The 24,005-nt window shown below is 32.1% G+C and overlaps 1 protein-coding gene across 3 annotated transcripts in view; it reads left to right on the top strand.

The window, feature by feature from the left end:
* The window catches only part of LOC145277741 (TNF receptor-associated factor 3-like), a 52,985-nt gene that overhangs the window by 9,611 nt on the left and 19,369 nt on the right, over positions 1 to 24,005 (top strand). Inside the window, exons 1-7 of one of the 3 annotated variants that reach the window (XM_080129456.1) lie at positions 4,022 to 4,220; positions 13,880 to 14,088; positions 14,844 to 14,948; positions 16,567 to 16,737; positions 21,206 to 21,280; positions 22,333 to 22,452; positions 23,073 to 23,186. In XM_080129456.1, coding sequence (XP_079985582.1) covers positions 13,894 to 14,088; positions 14,844 to 14,948; positions 16,567 to 16,737; positions 21,206 to 21,280; positions 22,333 to 22,452; positions 23,073 to 23,186 — 780 coding nt within the window. In that variant the 5' untranslated portion in view covers positions 4,022 to 4,220; positions 13,880 to 13,893. Of the gene's footprint in view, positions 1 to 4,021; positions 4,221 to 6,375; positions 6,388 to 13,879; positions 14,089 to 14,843; positions 14,949 to 16,566; positions 16,738 to 21,205; positions 21,281 to 22,332; positions 22,453 to 23,072; positions 23,187 to 24,005 lie in introns of those variants that run through there. The other 2 variants (XM_080129457.1, XM_080129455.1) reach the window with 2 other exon arrangements.

Raw genomic sequence — 24,005 nt, 5'->3', positions numbered from 1 at the left:
CATTATCAGTTATGACTCACCCACTTCACATGAAGTAAACGACGGTTTAATTGATGGATCAAAGGACATTTGCCAGTACTTCTGATCTAGTGAAGCTTTTCACTCTACACGAGCTCCTCACTACTGGGTTGATTCAGTATAGTGATAAATCAGGAGACTACCAAGTGTGGAGACAATCATTTCAACACATTCTCAGGGAACTTAGTCTCATTTTGAACGAAGAGATAAACCTTCTGATTAAATGGTATGGCAAAGAGTCCAGCATCTATGCTAAGAGAATAAGGGCGGTGCACATAAACAACCTGGCAAAAGACTTATCAAAAATGTGGGAACAGCTCAAAGAGTGCTACGGAGGTCATTGAGGAGGTACTTCTTGAACCTGTGGAAGACTTTCCTCTGTGAACCCATGCTGACACTCATCAAGAAAGGTAGACAGTTTCAGCTGACAATTGACATCAAGGGTCTCAATCGTCGCAAACTTCTCAGTACATCCACCGCCAAATATGTCCGCCCTCTACCAGTGTCCAGTAGGCAATTAACTGACACTGTCCTTGTTCTATAAGAAAAGGGAGACAAAGTGCGTGAATAACCAGTCAAAGTTGCATTGTTCACATCCACATGAAAGGAAGAAATAACTATTCACCCGAACAAACTTTTGAGACATTCCGTCTTATGATTGACATAAATGCGGTAGAGGCACTGCCTTTAATCTGTAATCTCTATACACCAATGAGTCTTAATGTGAATCTTAATGTGGTTAAGACATTCATCCACAAGACTGAAGCATCTAAAAAAAAAAAAAAAAACATGGCAGCAGAGAGACATCCGGATGTCATGATCTGGATGTGGCCCACCCCCTTAGAGTGTAAGGAGTTAAGGGCCAAAACATTTGATTGAGGGGGAATTCTTTGCTGTTTAGCTCTCCATTCGAGTTTCCTTCCACTGGAAAACAACAGCGGTACCCACCTATCCATTAGAGCTATTATCTCCCCCTTCAATTCTTGGGGAAATTTTCTGAAGAGAATCTTAGCCAAAAGATGAGCTCCGATAGAGTCGTCCGCAGAAAAGTCACAGAAGGAGTTTCCCAGTTCTTTGAACAACAACGCCATCCTGGAAATGAGGTCTTCCAGTTCAAAAAAGGATACACCCTTCTTCAGAACATAGTCAAGAATATCCTAGAATATTTGGGCAATGATTTTGTCCAGGTCCAAATACTCCCTCTTTAATATAGACATGGCACACTGGTAATTAGTGTCTGTGCAACTCAGGTGATTTATTAGCCTCAAGGCTCTGAGAGAGAACACTTCAAGAAGTTACCTCTTTCTGCATCATTGGCCCATGCCAGTCAGACAGTTCTCGAACCTAGTTAAAAAGTTCCTGAAACTCATGCAATCGGACTCCAATTCCTGTCCACTAAATGTAGGCCCCATGATTTGTATCCGTGGGGGTTTTATAATGAAGGAGGAAGAAACTCCCTGTGATTGCAAAAGCCTCCGAGAACTTAAAGGCAGATTCCGAGTAAAGGCTGGTCTGACTATTGATAGGTTTGATCCATATCGCCCAGGTCCTTGTAATAATCCTTCAGTTGAGTCAGTCAACCGCCCTCAATCTTGGCAGGTGTTATCTTGTTGAAGGGGCTCAACTCCAGCTGCGTAATGCGAGTTTATAACTCAACAATGAATTGTTAAATTTCCGTCTGGAAGAACGAGTACGCCGAGGGCTTTACTCCATCGCAACATATCTTCAGCCGTTCCTGTATCTTCTTAATCAATGACTCCCTCTTGCGTAGGAACTGTTCTTTCATGAGGTTCATGATATAACGAAAGAGTGAAGTAGCAAATCCTTTGCAAGATATGAGGGGGGGGGATTATTCTAACGATAAAGGTGATTACTAAATGATTGCGTAAGCTTCGCGGGGGTGGGTAACACAGAGAGCACCTTAAGGTTGTTCCAACCGTTCGCCAAGGCACGTTCCTTTTTTTTTATAAAAGATTCATACCTCCCACTACTCCTCTATAAAAGACTCCTCTTACACACTCAGATTGGAACTCCGCCCCCACCAACGTAAGCATTCATCATCGTTTTTTTTTTTTTTTTTAATTATTTTTTTCTCACATATATCAAGGTGTGGACACATTTGTTAAATAAACATGCGTTCTATAAGGTATCTCGCATAATAAGTTAAAAGCAAAAAAAAAAATTCTTTCTTAAAATTGTTTGGGTGACCCCCCCCCCCAAGTTGCGCGTGTTTATTTATATATATATATATATATATATATATATATATATATTAGTTCCAGTTTCTGTTGACCATTCAGATTCACGGGGAATTCCTTGGGAAAGTCCCTTCTGATTAGTGTTTTCCAGTTTTAAAATAAGCTAACAAAATTTTTCAGTTGTTTAATAATGAAAAAAAAAAAAAAAGTTTCACATTTTTGGAATCTTTTGACATGCATTTGTTCGAAATTCCATTATATTGCACAAGCACCATGTTTTCTTCTGTATTTTTTTTTTTTATTAAACATTTATAACTAGCAGGGAAATCCGATGTTACCCAGGATTGAATGATGATTAATGAATGTTTATGTTTCACACATCCACATCGAAATCGCCCATTTTGCAATCAAATTAATTGCTTGCTAGGGGCCTATCGTGGTGCAAGTAATGTCGCTAAATAGGGTTTGCAGGTGATATGAGAAAAATAAGGCTTTAAAAATGTTGCTTATCTGAAGCATTATTACATGAGGAGTCATTTCATGTAAAAAAAAAAAAAAAAATTTTTTTTTACCTATCGAAACGCGAGAAATGCACTGTTAAAATGTGCAAGCATTCAACGAAAGTCTCCAAAATGGCAACAGCTATATTGATTTTTTATTCATTGAATGTTTGCACACTTTAATCGTGCATTTCTCCAATTTTGATGGATAAAATAAATTAACTTTTTACACAAAATGACTCCTCATGTAATAATGCTTAAGAAACATTTGCAATGCCTTATTTTTTTCATATCACCCGCACGCAAACCCTAGCGACGTTACCGAGGAAGCTTCACATGTCTCCCCGTAGTTACTTAGTTCACAATACATTGTAGTTTACATTGCACTGTAGGGAACCTACTGTTGATTTTATAAAATTTTTATATAAGAGCTTGAATTGAAGTTTAAAATGAAAAATCCAAGTATCTTGATTCAGCTGTGCTTTAAACATTCATTTTGAACGCATCCCTATCACATCAAAGAACCTACTGTTGATTTTATATACCGGGCTTTTTTGCTTGTGTGGTAATAAAACTTCTCAAATGCGCTTGTGATGTTAGGCAGTATAAGGTGTTAACTTTGGTCAAAATAGTATATTCCTTCTTTCATTGGACTTTTCCGATTATCAATACTTATCGAGGATGTTCCAATACAAAACCTATATAAGAACACTGCCAGATACATAAAGTATATTTGTGTGAAATTTCAAAAATATCGGTCCATCTTGAAAACAGTCTGAAGGAATAAGGAAGATAACTCCAAATCGAGATTTTAGGAAGATATTCTTAACATGGGGGCGGAAGGGGCATTAAAAACACCCAAGTTCGCTTAAAAATAATTTTCTTCATAAAAATATAAATAAAACTACTTGATCAACTTTTCTTTTTTTTTTTTTTTGTACTAGTGCACTGCAGTGCACTTATTGATCCGTGCTCTGAAATAATAACGTTATTTAAAAAGCCATTCTTAACATGGGGAGGAGAGGGTGTTTTGTAACTATTCTATACATACTTTAACCTTACAAAATTGAATAAAAAAAACATATCAGAAAACTTTAATTAAACTTGGAAATACGATTTAAAAAAATAGCGCGGATCATCAGTAAGTGCACTAGCACTTTTTTTTTTTTTTTTTTTTTTTGTGCAATATTTTCTTTTGGTTACGGGTATGTTACATCATACTTTTTTTTTTCTTTACTTCTTTGGTTTTCTCCATGTGAGGGGGTGATTCTGGACAACCGCCGTCTATTCTGAATAAGTACCAAATGTTTTTCTGTACTCTCTCTACCGCACGCGCACCGTGGTTGTCCGTTCACAGGCGATGGCGTCAGGGCAATAAGATGCAAACAAACGCAATGGCCTATTACGTGGCCAACCTTTTCGTGTAAAGCTAAATCTATTTATAGACTCGGGTATTTCCACTATTTACTGCGTGCAAGATTAAAATTACACTCACAGTCCGTAGGTAAGTCCATCTGCGCACATAAATTTTATTCTAAAAGTATTGTCTTATTTAAAAAAAAAAAAAAAACTTCTCGCATAAATTCAAACGTTTATATTGAAGTTTTCAGTTTTAAGATGTTTTAAGTTTTAAGACAACATCGGTGTTTATTTATACTTATTTAAAAACAAAAATACAGAAAAAAATCTTTATGATGTACATACTCGTCACGGAATAAACATGTCATATTCCCAAAATTACGTAAATGGGTACTCCTTGGGCATTGAGTTCCATGGCGACCAGCTGAATTATTTAATGGTCGCTCCCTTAGTCCCCCCTCTTTAGTCAAGGCATAGTATGCGCACGTAACATTTTTTATTTATTTACTTACGTTGCCTTTCGCACTTTTACAAACATTATTTACGTCGGCTTAACTCTTTTCATGAATAAAAAAACAAGTAACTAAACCATTTATTGATAATTTGTCATTTTGGCAGAGTTGTACAACGGAACGCCCCTCCCCCCTGCGTAATTTCTATACTGAGAAGTTTTTTGAAGTTTTTTCACTGGATCATTATTGATTGGACACTAATTAACAAGATTATGAAAAAAAATTGAAAAAAAAAAAAATTATTTCGACATTTGAAAGGGGGTTCTCACTTTAGTTACGACGTTCTGGTAAACCGAAACCGGTCACCCATTTTTTTTTTTCTTTCTAAATACGGAATTGTCTTCGAAGATATGAAATGGTCGCATGTTGACGAAAAGCAATGTATCGGGAGGCGTACGATATGAAAATTGACAACGGGATGGAAAACTATGAAATAGGCACCGCCAAAACTGGGGGGGCAGGTCAGTACTTTTTGACGGACCGTCTTTTTAAAAATCTACCAAAAATCAGGTAATTATCCGATCAATACGAAATTTTCAGCGATTATTAGGAGAAGAATGAACTTTATAACAGTGTACTTATTTTTCATAAACGATATTTATATATATATTTTTTTTTGCTTACAACCCCCCCTTGTTTTGAAGTGGGAACAAATATGCTTAAAATAATCATCTGAAACTGAAATCAACATATTGTGTTGTTGTAAGGGACAGAATTATAGATTCAAAAAAAAAAAAAAAAAAAAATTGTTTGCATACCTTATTTTGACGTCTGAATATCAGAACTTCGATTGTGTTTAATTATCCCGCTTTTGAGTTTTGAAGTGTGAAATTCGGTGAATATGTTAAGTAAAATGATTAATTTAAGTTAAGCAAAACAAAAAAAAAATTTTTTTAATATTTATACGAAAAAAGCTATTTTAAAATTTTTGATAAATAAATTAACAATTTTTTTTTAGCGAGCCGAATAATGCATGACCATTATTAAACAGGGCATGCTTTGAATAATCGATACCAAAAAAAAAAATTCGATAAATATTGTGCCCTTTGTGTTAAAAATAGCATCATTTTTTTCGATCCCGTTTGAAAACGTTTGCCGCCTTTCGACTACGGTGGACCAAACGCGCTGAAATAATTTTTTTTTATTCAGCTTTAAATTGCCCCCCCCCATTTTGGGGAGCCTGCCCCCCACACACATACACATTAAAAACCAAACGCATACAAATGGTCACCCATCTGGTACTGGCCAGCCTCAGCTTAATAATACATTGAAATTTTCGTCACTGAAAAATAAGTTTTTTTTGGCCTGTTTGGTCTTCCATAGTTTTCTCATCATCAAAAGAAAACGTAAACAGAGTCGATCTGAACTCTACGTAAACGCGAAATATTTGGTTACCTATATGAATAAGTGGAATTATTTGAAATTCAGGTACTTATATTATAATATTTTTGCATATTCTCTTAGAAAATCATCCTAAATCTTAGTTAGACAATAAATAAATTAATTATTTCAAAAACCCTTTTTTTTAAATATTTAAGTACGTTTTTTGTGCAAGACAAAAAATGTCAATTGTTAACTTTTTGGGAAAATTTAACATTTAAAATTGAATTAAAAATAGTAGAAAAAGTTTTACATTATTCTGTTTTCTATATGATAAAATTCAGGGTTTTATCTTTCTGGAAAAAAAAAGTTACTCAGAAATAATGGATTTTAATAAATGTAATTTCGTTTTAAAAAACAACAACAACTTGATTTTGCGGCCATTTTTGGCGGTGCCTACATGAAACATTTCTCCAACATGTTAGTGAAATTTATAATACCTTAAATTAAAAAAAACATGCTACATTAAATAAAAACACAAATATATCCAGTTAGGTAGGAAAGTAACTTATATTGCCTTTGATAACATTTATTTGTTATTTATTTTTGACTTTTTCGAACCTGTGTACAGAAATAAAACCCCCAAAAACTAAGTAAAAAAAAAAAAAAAAAAAAAAAAAAAAAAAAACTCGGAACTTTATTTTCATAAAAACAATTAAAAAAAAAATCATGTTCATTCTTTTTTTTATTGATTTTTATATACACCCTTTTATATTGGTTACAAAATGGGTGGCTGATTTACCAGAACGTTGTAACTAAAAAGTGAGCACCCCTTTCAAATGTCGAAATAATGATTTTTTTTTTTTTTTTTTTTTTTTTTTTCAATTTATTTTTTTGATAACTGGTTAATTAGTGTCCAATCCAGTGAAAAATGTTAAAAAAAACCTATCAGTATAGAAATTACGCAGGGGGGAGGGGTTGTACAACTCCGCCGTCACTTTTACAAACATTTATTTATTGATTTATTTACGTTGGCTTAACTCTTTTCACGAATAGTGAAAAAAAGTTTTACTTTTTATGAATATTTAAAAGAAAAAAGTTACTAAACATTTATTAATAATTTCTCACTTTTAAAAACATTTGTAATTCGTTTATTTACTTACGTTGGCTCACCTCTTTTCATGAATATTTAAAAAAAAAAAGTTACTAAACCATTTATTGATAATTTCTCACTTTGACAAACATTTTTAATTTACATGAGCAGATAACTTTTTGGTAAATATTTACATTTAGGTTCACTTCCACAATTTTCTTTTTAAATGACGATTTTTATTGATAAATAAATCTACTTCTCTGCAGCGGACACTGAACCCTTTTTTTTTTTTTTTTTAATAGTATTTGCGGGTGGATATGCTGACAACAAATATCAGTTAAATTTTGCAAATATTTTTCACCGCCCCCCCCCCCTCCAAAAAAAAAAAAAATCTTTATTCCGAAAGCTATTAACATGGGGAGGTTAGGGGTGTTTATAAGGTGGACCTAATCTAAAAAAAAAAAAAAAAATTTTGGTGCTAGTGCACTTACTGATCCGCGCTATTTTTTTAAATCGTATTTCTAAGTTTAAAGTTTTTTGATATGTTTTTTTATTCAATTGTAAGGTTAAAGTATAGAATAGTTACAAAGCACCCTTCTCTCCCCATGTTAAGAATGTTTTTTTAAATAATGTTATTGTTTCAGCACGGATCAATAAGTGTACTGTACAACTAGTACCCAATTTTTTCAAATGAATATTAAAATAATTTCTCACTTTTACAAACATTTTTACATGCGCACATAAACAACTAATTTTTAAAAACTTTTTTTCATTTAAAAATTAGTAAATTTCAATGAATAGAGTAATAAATCATTTATGGTTTTGTGTGTTGAATAAAACTTTTTCATTACAACAATAATGAACCAATTTAAATCGTCCGGCATGCGTTTGAGGATTGCGAAATTAAATCGCCAACGTCAGTAAATAAAAAATGTTACGTGCGCATGCATTAGCCTTGACTGGGGGGGGGACTAAGGGAGCGACCATTAAATAATTCTGTTGGTCGCCATGGAACTCAACGCCCAAGGAGTACACGTAAATTGATCAAATAAGGTTTTCTCTTAAAAAAAAAATCAAATTTTATGATTTTTAGCGATTAATAATAAAATAGCGGCAAAGTCAGTAAATCACGACGAGAGTTTATTGTAAGAAAAAAGGTGGTACTGTAGAGACTGATCCGTGCTGAAATAATAACGTTATTTAAAAAGCCATTATTAACATGGGGAGGGGAGGGTGTTTTGTACCTAATCTGTACTTTAACCTTACAATTAAATAAATAAAAAAAATTTTTTTAATTAAACATGGAAATATGATTTAAAAAATAGCGCGGATCACTCTCTGCCATTAGCACCAAAAAGGTAAATTTTTTCTGACCTGCCCCAGCATATTATAAACATCCCAACCTCCCTATGTTAAGAACGGCTTTCGTAATAAGCACCCTCCCAACCTCGAAAGCCGTTCTTAACATGGACGTTGAGAGGTATTTCGAAAGCCGTTCTTAACATTGGGTGGTTGGGGGTGTTTATACTACCGTAAATAAATTCTGTAGGCATTTTTTTTTTTTTTTTTTTTTTTTTTGTTAAATATTATTTATTATACGGGGAATCTTTTCGAGTTAAAATCTCTTGAGCAAATACACTTTGTATTAAGACATACACGCTTTAAATGTGTAAACATTAGGTAAAGTTATTCAATATCGCCTAAATGACTGCCGTTTTGTATAACTTGTTATTCTTTAACTAGTGTTTGCATATTTAGTGTAGGTGCGTATGGAAGCGGTACCCCCTCTAAGTTTTTTTTTTATTTTATCTTTATCTTTTTTTCTGCAGATTTTTCTCGAATAGTCTCTCATCTACCAGATTATAAAAAAAAAAATACAAAAAATTTCAATATTTAACATTTTTTTGATACAACGTTAATCTTTTATTTATTTATTTTTAAGCCTTTTTGACAATGCCAAACTGCTTAAAAAAAAAAGAAGCTAAATTCGTGGAATTTGGCCGAAATAAGTCGATGCTTCCAAGATGGGGGATCGACGTCAAACGGAGCACCGGTTACGAATGTTAAATATACATAGAATTTTGATAGATTAGTGACCGTTTCCGTTCGGTAATCTGCTGGGGGAAAAATGGGTAAATGTTTATTTTACCTAACACACGCACACAATGCCGATCATTCTAGTTTGTGTTTTTAGGGGTTATCGAGGCTGCTGAAAACAAATCTGGCATTTAAACCCGTCGCAAATTTACTGTTTGCATGGTATTAACCCCTGGATCCTAGGACTATTTTGCGCCATTTCACCGCTTTCGTTAACGCTTTTCTTACATGATGTATTCGCGCGTAGTAAAATGACTGGTCATACACATCATAGAGGAATCTTTAGCGGAGATGTGAAACAGACTTTTTTACTGAAAATATTTTTCTGAAACCAGCTCATCCCAAAAATACTTTTGCCATTACAAAACAAAGTAACTAACCTAAACCGGCAAATCTTGCTGATTACAATCTGTTAATATGCTGAATTATCAAAAATAAATTACTATATGCCAACCTTAGAAAGCTGAGGTACTTTTTGCTTTAGGTTAACACCAACCTAAAGGTGCTGACGTCACATTCAGCCACCATAAATATGTCCAAAGTTTCAATAGAAACATTTTTTAGATGCTTTTGCGTATTGACTTTTTTTTTTTTTACATATTTATTTAATTTCTTTTTCAGACAATAAGATAAGCAATGTGCAAAAAATATTTTATGGCAATACGAAGGTTTTGTCTATTTTTATTGTTTATGAATTTGTGTACATTTTGTTATATTGAAGCTTTGGTGTTTGTAGTTAGAAATACGCAGGTAAAATATGGCAGTTCAACATAAATTAAAAGGAAAGTTTTTTGATTTACTTATCAGGCAAAAGCTGTTGCCAAGGTCGTTGGAAAAATGGTAGGATCCTTTTACCGTCCCAGAAGATATCTCATTACTGATGCAGTTCTTTATCTATATAAAAGCCAAGTACATCCAAGGATGGAGTACTGCTACCACATCTGGGCAGGAGCTGCTAAAAACAGCCTATCCTGCGTTGACAGAGTACAAAATAGACTTTGTGACTTAGTGGGGGGATACCCTTTTCTCTTCCCTGCAACTTCTCTCCCATAGAAGAGACGTTGCGAGCCTGTCATTGTTTTATCGTTATTTCCATGGCAAGTGTTCGTCTGAGCTCCAATCTCTGGTCCCCCCTCGCCAATCTTTCACAAAAAACACCCGTCTAGCTGAAACCACTGTCAATAATTTTCCCCACTCTTTATCTGTGCCTAAATCAAAACGTAGATTCTATGAACAAAGCTTCTTTCTTAGAAGTGCACACCTGTGGAACTCTCTTCCGTTTGCCTGTTTCCCACCTGACTACAACTTGGATGCCTTCAAGTCCAACATAAACAAATTCCTGATAAACTACCTCCTTAAGTAAGACACTTTATCAAATCTCCATTACTAACGGTTACGACGATATTATCCCATTGATTACTGTACATGCAATAACCCTTATCCCTGAGTGGTAGAAAATTATCAAGTAGAATTTGAAGTAAAAATATGATGGACACAAACCCTATATATTTTATTTTTTTCATCTTTTTTCAATTTTTTCAGCCGATTATTATTGATTGAACACTAATCTACCAGATTATCCCCCAAAAATACAAAAAAAAATTCAATATTTAAAGAGTTTTATGAGCAGTGGTGCTCAGTTTCCAATAGAACGTTCTAGTAAAGTATATTTCTTTTTCCCACAACTTTTTATACATTTTTTACAAGTTTTGCTGATGTAGAAAAATAAGCGACTCAAAGTCCGCAACAAGCAGTGTCAGAAAAAATTCACATTATACTTAATTTTAAAAATTTGAGTTTTTTTTTTTTTTTAAGGATGTTCGGGTCAGTTTTGAACAAATGTCACATTTAAAATTGTCACCGACAAGTAGTTTTTATATTATTATCCAATTATTTTATGATATTTATTATCCAATGCTTTCCGTATTGAAATAACTTGATACATTATTTTAGATGTGCTTCAAGGTAGAATTTACCAGCATCCTGTTGTTCATGATGACAACTTTGTCGAAGATACTGATGATATGAGCATATGTATATGTAAATTGGAACCATGGCAAAATAAAAATCAGAAAACATGTATCATGGAGATAACCATCCTCTATTTTAATTAATATAATAAAATAGTGGACTGTAGTATAAAGTTTACCTGGCTACAAGAAGTAATCAACAGGTGACATCACAGTTTCAAATGAAAATACCTTTTTACTATTATTGGTCTGTGTTGGAAAAGGCATTAAACAGCTGTAAAGTGTGGTATGCAATGTCTGTTGGGTATTGGTTCCAATTCCTGCCAGGGGAAACAAACATGTATGAATACTGTAAGAAGTCTGGAAATTTGTGTTCCTATACCAGAGCTTCTGATTAACTGAGGAGAAAGCAATCACTCTAGTGACACACACGTCTATTTACATCAAAGAAATGCAATACCTAATACAATTAGAAAATGTGACTTTAGTAGATGTCTGATACTCGATGATAACAGTTTGAAAGCCTTCTGATTCAGTTTGTGTGGAAGAAGTAAAACGACTATTAATCCTCTGCAATGCTTGTATGTATTTGTGACTTTATTTTATTTTAATTTTTTTTTTTTAATTTTCTTTCTTTGAAGATTGTAGTGTTGGGTATTGGGCAGACAAACCAGCTGCCAACATTGCCCTGATTTTTATTGAACCAGCCGAGAAACATGCAGTTTTATATGTTCTAAGAAATGAATTTCATGTTATTTCTCTGACAATCCCATCTGTTCTATAATTTTAATTTTTTATTTATTTTTTTAAATCCAATACAAAATGCAATATAGATTAAGTTTAATTTAATCAGTAAATAAAGAAAATTTGCATTGCAAACTACATTTTAATTAGATTACTTATCTTCCAAACGCAAATATTTTATGTCATTCACCAAAATGACACCCAAACCAACCTCACCAAAAAAACAACTGATTTTAAATTAAGAAAGTAGAAAAAAAAAAAAGGAAAATCTTTCACACATTATGGAATTTTATTTTAGCATTAATAATGTTGTCTGTGTGCCTGTGCATAGATATAATTTATATATATAGGCAGCTTTCTTTCCTTTAAGCATATTTTATTAAATAATGTAGACAATTCCCGTCTACATATTTTTGTTCTGGTCCTTTCCAGATTTCTTATTAGTTTCTTGTTTCTGGTAAAAACTGGCTGATATAACTGCCATAGTTACTTTTGACCCAAGTACTTTAGATTCATTGTCAGTGATAATTACCAGAAAGATTTTAGGTTATTTGCTGAGGTGATTTTCTTTTTTCTCTCCAGTAAATCACTTTTCTTTTTTTTTTTTTCTTTTTTTTGTTACTTTTAAATGTATTTTAAATTTATTTTCTTAATATTTGGTTTCTTTGATTTAATTATGAATGATTCTAGTATATGAAGTTTTTGTTTGGTTGTGGTTCCAAATTGGGAATATAGAGAAGAATGTTTAGCAATTGTGCTGTTGTCAGAAAGATGCATGGTTAATTTTCTCGACAAGGTTGTGGTAGTGATACTTATATTTAAATTAAAAACATATATTATCCTTTATATTAGAACCTATCGAAAGCTCAATATACGAGATAGAGCAATTAAAGAAACAAGAAAAATTGATATTGAAAATAAAAATTTTAATAAATTACAATATTAATCCATCAAAAATTCAGATAAGGAATTATGACAGAAAAATCTTGAACCTATAGATTTTCAAAGATAGACTTATTTCATTTGTGTATAAACATTAGTCAAAAATGTATCTGCATGTATTAAATGTATAAGCGTAACTTTGAAAATATATAAAAGAAATTTTATTTTCTAACTAAAAGGCATTTTTTAATAGAATTGAATAGAATAAAAGTGAAAGTAAAAAAAAAATCAAATTAACCAATTTTTATTTTTATCATCTCAATTTTTTTTACATATGAGCCAGAGAAATCTTGGTCATTATTGGCTCTTGTGCCTAAAACTAAACAAAAATTCCATGAACAAAGTTTCTTTCCTAAAACTGTATGTCTGTGAAACAATACCATGAGGCTGCTTCCCAGTCGACTATAACATGATTGTTTTCAAGTCTAATATAAATAAATTCTTGCTGAGCTGTCCTCTTAAATAATTAAACTCTATCCAAATTTCACCATTATAGTGTTGTCTACCTGACACTCATTAACCCTTATCGTAGCGTGGCCTTTATGAGAGGACATTTTCCTTTATAAAAATATTGAAATATTGAATTTAGAATGTTTCGGAACAATCTGGAATAATCAAGAAAATTCCATGTAGAAAACTATATAAGCAGCCACGTTAGATGTTAAATTAAGTTGCTGACTTGGTGTTAAGAAGTCTGGTAATGTTTCTTGGATGAAAATCCCGGCGAAAGAAATTCCTTAAAAGCCAACCACCACATCAATTAAAGAAGCTGGGATTTCAGTAAATACAAAGATTTCTGTATATCTGACCAAAAAAACTATTTTAATATTTTTCATGTTAGATTTTACCCATACATAAAACATTTGATTTAGAAGCTCCCTTTTACCATCGCTATAGACCTTATAATTGCTTTCAAAGCTAGAAACAGTAGTACTAAGAAAGTGTTTTATGTTAAAATAAATATTTTTATTTTAACTCTAAGTTTTATTAATTTTTTTTCTTTTTTCTTTTAATGTGTTGCTTGTTCATATTTCTGGACAGACACATAACATTCAAGTAAAAAATGTGTATACGAGTGTGTGTGTGCATTTGTCTTAATCTTAAATTTAAAAAAAAATTCTTTCAGGGAATTTCAGTACCATGCAACGTCCGGAATTTGTATCCCTTGATAACACATTTATTTGTGTGCATTGCCAACAAGCTTTGATTGGAGCCTTCCAGACACCTTGCGGACATCGGATATGTTCGCCATGTTTGGATGATTTGTTTAAACAAAACGAATCTGCTGATTGCCCGGCAAAAGACGATGAATGCATTCCTCTGACTAAAAACCAGGTGAGTGACCATAATATTTTATTTGAATACGAGTGTCAAAAAATGATAGAAAAACAGTTATGCTTCTTCAGTGTTTGAATGATAAAATAATGTTTCGATTGGGGAAGTTAAAGAATTAAAAAATCTCAAACGGGAAAATTAAAAAAAGAAGAGTGAGACTTAAAGAAACTTAGAGCTTACATGGTTGGAAATGTGAGAACAGTATTACAAATAATACAAATTTTATTTTTTTGATTCTTGTCCAGAATTCCCTCTCCTTTATTAAAAGAAAGAAAAATCTGTGATGTATGTACTCGTGATTAAATAAAAAAAATATATATATATTTCAAAAATCACAAAATTGATCAGGTAGTTCTATTTTTAAAAAAGAAAATCAAATGTTTTGAGTAACCTAACTGCCTTGTCTGCCATTTTAAAAATGATCTTTAAAAAAAAAAAAAAAACAGGGGAGATAACTCAACGATGATTTTAGACTTGCGAGATTTATGTTGTAATGCCTACGAATTTCCATTAATCACTTTAAAATGTTTTTTATAAAAATAAAACTGCTTGATCAATTTATGATTTTTGGAATATGATAATTTCATTTTGTCACAGATGCAAACAGCATACAGATTTTTTTTATTTTTTAATATTGGGTGAATTTTGGATAAGAACCAATTTTTATTAAAAAAGAAAATGTTTATTACTACATAAATATTACTGAAAAATATTTTTATTTGAAAAAAATCTTTTTTTTTTTCTTTTTGCTTTAGATTTGTAAAGATTTCACTGCCAGAAAAGCTCTCCTCAACTTGGAAGTTTATTGTGTCAACCAGAAATATGGCTGCCAACATACAATGTCATGGAAGGAATATTTAGTAAGTGAAGCCAGATTTGAATTTGTAACACTCAATAAAGTGAAGGTAAAATTTTACAAATACTATCATTAATAAAATGACCCATGATGTCATTTGCGAACACTAGAGTCCACTTAATGGATGTTGTAAAAACAAGCAAAAGCTGAAACCAAATTTCAGAAATCACATAAAAAATATGAAAATCCCATTTGGATATCATTAAAAATGTACGAGGTTTTGAAGTTTGTCTATTCATGCACAAATAGAGACCTATATTTAAAAAAAAAAATTGGGGGGGGGGGGGGTAAAAGAATAGGCAAAGTACAAAGGATTTTTGACAAGTTATTAAACCACTCACTACCTTCTACAGCTAGGGACATGGAAATGGCTAAGGCAAAATACAATTGCAAGTTTGCTTTCACAACAGTGGAAAGATTCGAAATGTTCTGTGCCATCCATTGAACGGTGTAACAAGATTATCCCAGAGTGATCGGAAAGGGCTGAATTGTAAATAAGAATTATAACCTAAAAGTTAACCAGATGTAGATAAAGGATGTGGAGTATACTCGTGTTTGGAATTCAACTGTGAGTGTTTTGATAGTTGCAAGGTTGAGACAAAAATTGAAATTGTGAACGGTGTATTATTTTTATTTTTGAGGTATGTGAATTTGAGAACAGTATTAAAAACAATTGTTAAAAGTACAACCTTGATCGGCAGAATAGAAAAATAATATCATAGCAGACTTGCTGATCAAAATGGGCAGATGATCTGCCTTTTGCTCCCACCAGCGAGGGCTCGGGAGATGATTGCGTTTGTAAGGTAGAAGTGTGTTCTAAAGGGTTAATTTAGTAACTTCAAAAATTGTTTTTACTTATAATTATTTTTCTACTGGACCATTTTTTGTAATTTATACTAATTTCGCCATGACACATAAGTACATAATGTTTTTCTCAAATGCAAAGACACACTAATTTTCCTCTACAAAACAACCAAACCAAATGCCTTGAATAAATATTTGAAGATATAAAAAACTTTTACCAAAATGACTGAACTTGAAACGAGTTGATATACCATAAAACAAAGAAAATAGCATTAATAAATATTTGAAGAGATTAAGAAATTGATGCATAAAAACTTTTACCAAAATGACTTGATTTAGCATTAAATAACTCAAGAAATGGTATGTTTTAAAACAAAACCAAACAACCATCTGCTGCAACACGTTTTACATTTTGGAATGTGGGTAAAGAATGTGCACAATGTTACAATAACAGGGATAAGTATTTTGGTGCTAGTTTGGACCATGGGTTTTATCTAGGGGAGATAACAAGAAATTACTAAGGTAATAGTTATTTTGTTGCAAATAATTTAGGACACGGAAATGATTAGTAGAGCAATGAAACGGTCAAAATACAAACAAATTTTCTTTTTCTGATACAAAGAAATTTCATATTTTCCAAGAAATCTGATATATACTGAGAAATTCAGTTTTTCAGATTGTTTTTTTGTTTAATTTATTCATATTTCACAAAAAATACTGATATATATATATATATATATATATATATATAAATTTTCAATAACAAGAATTTTATTTTATATTATGCATATGAAACATGGTTTTTGTTGTTTTTACAGAATGATGACCCGCATTTCAGTGTATGTGCATTTAAACCAGTGAAATGTACAAATGAAGGTTGCTCTTTCATTGGAGGTCAACAGCAGATTCAGGATCATCTTATCGAATGTCCATTCCTGGTCAAGATTTGCTCCAATTGCAACAAAACTATTATGTTACAAAAAGAATCGGTGAGTTTCTCTTTACAAGAATAGTATGAAGTTGTTATATCGTCAAGAGAAAAATAATACACAAATATAAAATAGAGAATGGATTTGTTCTGTTAGGTACAATGATAGAAGTCTATGTCTGGTAGCAATAACTGGTAAGTGAATTGACCAATAGATTTTTAAGTGTTTGCATTCTAACTTCAAGCAACTTTGATTCATACCAACCAGTTTCACTTTTTTTAAATATTGTTAGAAATTAATTGCAAGTTATATTTTAAAATAGTTTTATAATAATAATAATAATAATTAGCTTAGTACTTACTTTTTGAAACAACCTCCAACTTCCAGTAATTATATATATACACACACAAGGTGCCTTCAATAAGTTTCCAGACTTTTGTACAGGCATTTAAAATTGTTATAGACTCTTGAAAATTCAGTATGTTATTGCTATACCTCTTATGAGATTATTAATTTTTATGATTTTAGGTTCAAATGAACAGCTAGAGTAGGAATTGGAATACATCCTACTAAAGGCTGAGTGTCATAATGCAATCTGGATGTGAAGACACTTTAGAAGAATATGTAATATAATTCTGTTTTAAACATGGAAAAAATGCCACAGAAATGTATAGAATGCTTCAGACTACTTTTGGACCATCTTGCATGAATTGAGCATCAGTTTTTGAGTGGCATAAGAGCTTCAAGGAAGGCAGGGAGTTTTTGAGGGATGATGAGGCGTATGGGAGGAGTAAGGAAGTCAGAACACCAGAGTTGATTGACCAAATAAAAAATTTCATGGTTAATGACCGTCGTGTGTCTAAAGAAACAATAAGTGCACAGTTTGATGTCGGTGTAGGAATTATACACAGAATTATTCGTGAGGACCTGAAGATGTGGAAGATTTGTCCAAATGCACCAGACCATAACTCTATTCTTGTCACAGACTAAGATGGGCATCAAGACAGTTCTCCACCCTCTGTATAGTATAGACCTTGCTCCCTGTGACTTTTGGTTATTCCTAAAGTTTAAGTAAAACCTTAGAGGCTGTCGTTATGAGACAATTAAAAAGATGAAAGAGGCTGTAATGAGGGTCATTGACACACTCCCACAAGAAGACTTCCATGGGCCCTTCCAGAAGTTGTTGGAACGGTACAACAAGTGCATTGCAGCTGGAGGAGATTACTTCGAAGGGGATTAGAGTTTCATGTGTATATTATTAATAAAAGTGCCCATACAAAAAAGTCTGGAAGTTTATTGAAGGGACCGTGTGTGTGTGTGTGTGTGTATATATATATATATATATATATATATGCAAACAAAAGTATAACAAATCTACTTAGCTGACATTCTTCTGTTTCGAAGAATAGTTGACTTTAAATATATTTTCTTCCATTTCGAAACATTGGTACAAGTCATCTCTTTTAAGCACTACCTTTCCTCTTGAAAAAGTTTTCTTGACTAATAAAAAAAAAAAACTTCTACTTAATAAGTCATAAAAAATAATACATGCATAAAGATAGGTTTTTATTTTTAACCAATAAAAAATGTCTTAATTATTCATAAAAATTAAGACATGCGATAAGTTATTTATTTAAATTTTATTTTACTTAGTAATATTATATTGTAGGAATACAAGGTGCCTTCAAGAAGTTTCCAGACTTTGTGCAGGCATTTAAAAATTGTCGTAGACTCTTGAAAATTCAGTATGTTATTGCTATACATCTTATGCAATGACTGACCAATTTTTATGATTTCAGGTTCAAATAAATAGTAGAGCAGGAATTGGAATATACCCTACTAAAGTCTGTCACAGTTGGTGAATTTCAAAAATGCAATCTGGATGTGAAGATACTTTAAAATAATGATATGCAACATAATTCTGTTTTAAACTTGGAAAATATGCCACAGAAACGTATGGAATGCTTCAGACTAAATCAAGCATCAGTTTTGAGTGGCATAAGACATTCAAGGAAGGCAGGGAGTTTATGAGGGATGATGAGAGGTTTGAGAGGAGTAAGGAAGTCGGAACACCAGAATTGATTGGCCAAATAAAGAATTTCATGGATAAGGGCCATTGTGTCTATCGAGACAATAAGTGCATAGTTTGATGTCAGTGTATGAACTGTACATACAATTATTCGCAAGGAACTGAAGATGTGGAAGATTTGCACAAAGTTTGTCCCAAGGATGCTCAGAGAAGATCAGAAAAAAGATGTTGACATGATAGCAGGGAGTTGAGCTGATCACTTCAGATCCCATAGTTCTTGATGCTCTAGTGACTCGTGATGAAAGCTGGATCCACAACTTTATCCTTGTCACAGACTATTTGACCAAGATGAGCATGAAGACAGTTTCTCACTTTCCTGTAGTCCAAACCTTGCTCCCTGTGACTTTAGGTTATTCCCTAAGCTCAAGGAAAACTTTAGAAGCTGTCATTACGAGACAATTGAAGAGATGAAAGAAGCTGTTATGAAGGTCATTGACACTCTCACACAAGAGGACTTTTTCTAAATGAGTGATAAAATGCCAGAAGTTGTTGGAATGGTACAAGTGCATTGCAGCCGGAGGATATTACTTCAAAGTAGCTTTGTAGCAATATTATCGATCCTAAGCAAAGTTGATTGACCTTGCTGGTGGATTCTCACAAATTTTTATGGAAACAGGCAACGCTCTGGTTCCCAGCACACATATGAAAAGACTAGCTGGTAAGAACACAGAGGCTCACTAAGATGTTTCTGACAGATTAATGATAGATAGGTTTCACAAGTAAACCTGGCATTCTTTATTATATGAAAAACATTGATTTGGCAGAGAGAAGAGAGAGCGGGGAGAAAAAGAGGAAGGAAATTGAGCACAAAAGTTCTTTTCGAACAAAAATGAATAGCAAACAGTTTACAAGTTTCTGTTAAATACCCAAAATTTTTCGTTGTATTAAAGCTGAATTAATCAATGTTTGTTCCCTTAAGACTTTGTGTGTATTTTAATCACACAAAATACATGCTAAAATATTCTTCAGTTTTTAGATTGAAGTTTGTTTGAGGAAAAAAAAAAAAACTTCCGTTTAATTGTTCTAATTGACTGTAATGTGCAATTAACTCTCTCTCTCTCCCCCTGCCCCCAGTATTTATTTTAAATGCTGTCTATAATTCTCATTTCCTTTTCTCCCTATATCACCACCACAAGTAATATTATTTAATGCATAGCCAAAGAGCGAAATGTAGTGATCAGAAAAAAAACACATTTTTTTTTTTTTTTTTTTTTTTTTTTTTTTAAATTTACCTGTTTTTGAAAATTCACTGTTTTTGTTATTCCTTCAATCTAACCGAAGCTCAGTGGTTGACTGATGGGTCACTTTTTTCTGGTATCTTTATAAAAATAAATCTTTATTTTTTGTATTTGTATTCATAGAAATTAAATTTTTGCAACTAATCACCTGCTCTGAAGAAATGAATCATAAAATGAATAAATCGACGCTGTGAATTTTTAGTGTGTCTGATCTTCTACCCACCCCTCCTCTCTCCCAGATATCCTTCAGCTCCAAGAAAAGAATTCCAAGATTTTTGTGTTATTTGACATAAGTTCAGATGATCCCAGTAGATATACATGCTACTAATCTTCTCATAATCCATTGTACCTGTCAACTTGTATCTATAATTAGGGTACTTATGCAGAATAAGGACTATGCTATAGTCAGAATTGTCTAGATGGTTTATGGAAAGTGCTAAACAGAAAGTTTTGTGATTTTCTTTTTACAAACGCTGGTCAATTTTTTTTTCAATGAAAAATATATTATTTCTGTTATTATGAAGATAATTTCATGAAATATTAACTGAAAAATGAAAACAATATTCCTTTTGCTGTTATGAAGAAAATATAATGAATAATTATTGGAGAATTTTTACAAATCTTCAAGAAAATTAAAATTCAGTTGATTAAAATTGTTAACTACTGCTGTTTTATTGGCTCGGCATTTTGGCATCTTCTGTATTTTCTGTAAACCACCCAGATAGCATGGTCTTCATAAATACTAAGTATAGTACTCTGAATTAATATATATATATATATATATATATATTATATATTTTAAAAATTGAACCATTTGTTACACTGATGTTAAGATTAAAATGCCAAATTCATATTCACAATATAGAACAACTTTCAAATGTATATATAAATTATATATATTTGATTAATGTCAAAACGCTAACTAATTTACATATAAAATGACATCTCATTAATTAACTATCCATTTTATTGTTTTCTAATTGGATGATTATTTTGATTTTACTTAAATGTACAGTTCTATTAGTGCATAATTTTTGTGTCATAGATAAATGCTGAAAATTTGGGGTAAAGAGCCTTTCCGGTCAATTCACACTTGGAGGTTGCGCTTCTTGATTTGTTTAATTTTCTTGGGCAATGCTGGGATACCAGTCCTGCTATTATTTAAGATTAGTTCCCATAAAATTCTGTTTTTTCTCTTCAGATTGCTGAACATTTGAACAAGTGCCAAAATCAAGAAATGCGGTGTCATTATTTCACGTTTGGATGTGACGTTACCGTATGTATGATTATTGTTTTGAATAAAAGTTTTTTTGTTTTTGTTTAATTATTCAATTACAAAACAAGCATAAGAACTACTAATCAAAATTTGCAACGTCAATAACATTTTAAAAATGTAACAACAAACATTAAATAATACTTAATTAAATGACCCTTCCTGAAACCAACATGCAGGTATCAGAAAGTTTTGCATGTTCTAGCGACTTGACAGGCTGAGAAAAATCAAGGCATTTCCACAAATAGTTGCTCCACTCATTGCTATGACAGTCGATTAAAACACACAAAAAAAAATCCATTTGTGTTTTAATCGACTGTCATAGCAATGAGTGGAGCAATAGACCCTACCACACACATTTTCAACAGCCTGAATTTATTAATGATATGCTATATTAGGGACCAATATGAATTGACTTAACTTGCTACTATTTGTGGAAATGCCTTGATTTTTCTCAGCCTGTCAAGTCGCTAGAACATGCAAAACTTTCTGATACCTGCATGTTGGTTTCAGGAAGGGTCATGGATAGTTTAATAGAAAGCTATAGCAATGAATATCCTGGCGTTGTAAGAAAGAAATCTAAAACAAGACCATATAACAAAAATAATTTTTATTTTTTGTTATTAATTTAAATTTTACTTGATTTTAGTTTTTCTTTGGTAATCACTAGTATTTTATATGATGCTAGAATTTCACAATATTCTAGGCATATGTCCCTCTATCAAGTGTCTGTATTTTCTCTTTTTTTTTTTTTTTTTTTGTATTTCCTGAAATTATGAAACTTATCCAATGGGACAAGACATAACACAAAATGATTGAAACAAGCAGAACTGGTGAATAAACATCATATTCAGTTTAATGTCTGTTTTAAATGTGGTTTATGTTGGACGGCTTTTTGGAATTAATTTCCAAACTAATCTATCTAAATGTTCTAACAAATAAGAAAAAAAAATAGTCATAAAAAAAAACAAAAAAATTTTTGCTCATTGTTTTTATTTATTTATTTTTTTTCATGAAAAAAATGATCAATTGAATTGATTTTATAAAATCCACAGGGAAATGGTGCCATCCTAAAGAAACATTTCAAAGAAGCAATTTCCCACCATATGTCATTGTTGGCCATTTATTTTCAAAAACTGGAAGTTGGTCTTCTCAACATTGAAAAAGATGTTAAGGTAAGTACTCCTCTCCTCGTTTTTACTTTCTCTTTTACTTTTTTTCTCTTCTACTTTCTTTTTGGTTCCCTGACAAAGGAGGGATTGGACCTAGTAATACATTCCTGTTCGTCTGTTCGCACTGTTCTCAATAACGACACCTTGGATTTTTTTTACATTTTGCGCAAACGTTAGTCATAGTGAAAGCAAATTTTGCCAGAATGGATTTTCTGGGATAACTCTGGTTGTACCCCTAGGGGGGCATTATAGGGGTAAAATTGCCCCCAAATCGTTCATCTGTTTGCATTTTTTTCTATAACCACACCTTGAATTTATTAATTTTGCACAAATATTAGTCATCGTGAAAGTAAATTGATAACTCTGGTCCCCCCCCCTAGGGGGCATTATAGAGGTAAAATTCCCACCAAATCGTTCATTTGTGGAGGGAGACCCCCTCATGGGTTGTTCTCTTTTACTTTTTCTTTTAATTTCATTTTGGTCAGTTTTTTTTTTATTCATTTTGGTCAGTTTTTTTTTTTTTATTCTAACTTCATTTTTTTTATTTAATTTATAAAAAAAGAAAAATGTATAATTTTCCTCTATTAAAGTATTTATTAAATTTCTTTTTTTCTTTTTCTCAGGCAAACAGCCGAGAAAATGCTCGCATAGAAAGTTTATTTCAAGGACAGCTTTTAGAGATGCAAGCGAAGATGGCCATCCTGGACAAATATGCTGCAACAGAATTAGAAAATAAGGTAATTTGTTTCCTTTGTTCAAAAGCAAATGCTACTGTGCACTGGTTAACACTTGATCTTTTTTTTTTTTTTTGCATAGGAGAAAATAATCTGTTATACAAAAACTGAATTATTCAACGTTTGTTTTCTTAAGAATATTTTTTATCTATATCACACAAAATACATTTTAAAATATTCTTCAGCTTTAGAATTGAGTTATGTTCAGGCAAAAACTTCTCTGTTAATTATTCTAATTAGCTGTAATTTGCAGTTGACTCTTCAAGTGGCCGATTTATTTTACTTTATCATTTTCATCCTTTTTCATTTTTTTTTTACATGGGGATCACCACTTATCAAGGCCCGAAGGCCACTCGGGGAAAAGGGTTATTGCGTGTGCAGTAATCAATGAGATAGTAATGTTGTTTGACTCCCCACCATGCACACACGCACTCTTATTTTGTGCATCATCAATTACTCTTGCTTCTGCCATTCTTTCTTGCTTTCTCTCCGTTTACTAACAACCAAAAGTAATAAAGAAGAGAAAGAATAAAACTGTTGGAATATTTCATTATAAACAAAAAGATTATCATTATAAAGACTACTACTATTTAATCCGTAGCTAGAGAGATAAAGCAAAACAAGGTTCATTTAAAATTGTTTTTATTGTTTAATATTTTGCAAACTCACTTTCCTGATTCAAACAATTTAACCAAAGCTCAATGGGTAACTTTTCTAGTAGTTTTTTTTAATGGAAATCTCTCCAGATTAGGCATGAAGCCACTTGATGTAAGAAGCTAAAAAAATACCACTTCATAGTCAAAAACTAGCCAACCAATCAAC

The sequence above is a fragment of the Euprymna scolopes genome, chromosome 6 (assembly GCF_053919585.1).
Source record: "Euprymna scolopes isolate OS-2025 chromosome 6, ASM5391958v1, whole genome shotgun sequence".
In the NCBI taxonomy this organism is placed as follows: domain Eukaryota; kingdom Metazoa; phylum Mollusca; class Cephalopoda; order Sepiida; family Sepiolidae; genus Euprymna; species Euprymna scolopes.
The sequence above is the reverse complement of the archived record's forward strand: the minus strand, read 5'-3'. Positions and strand labels throughout refer to the sequence as shown.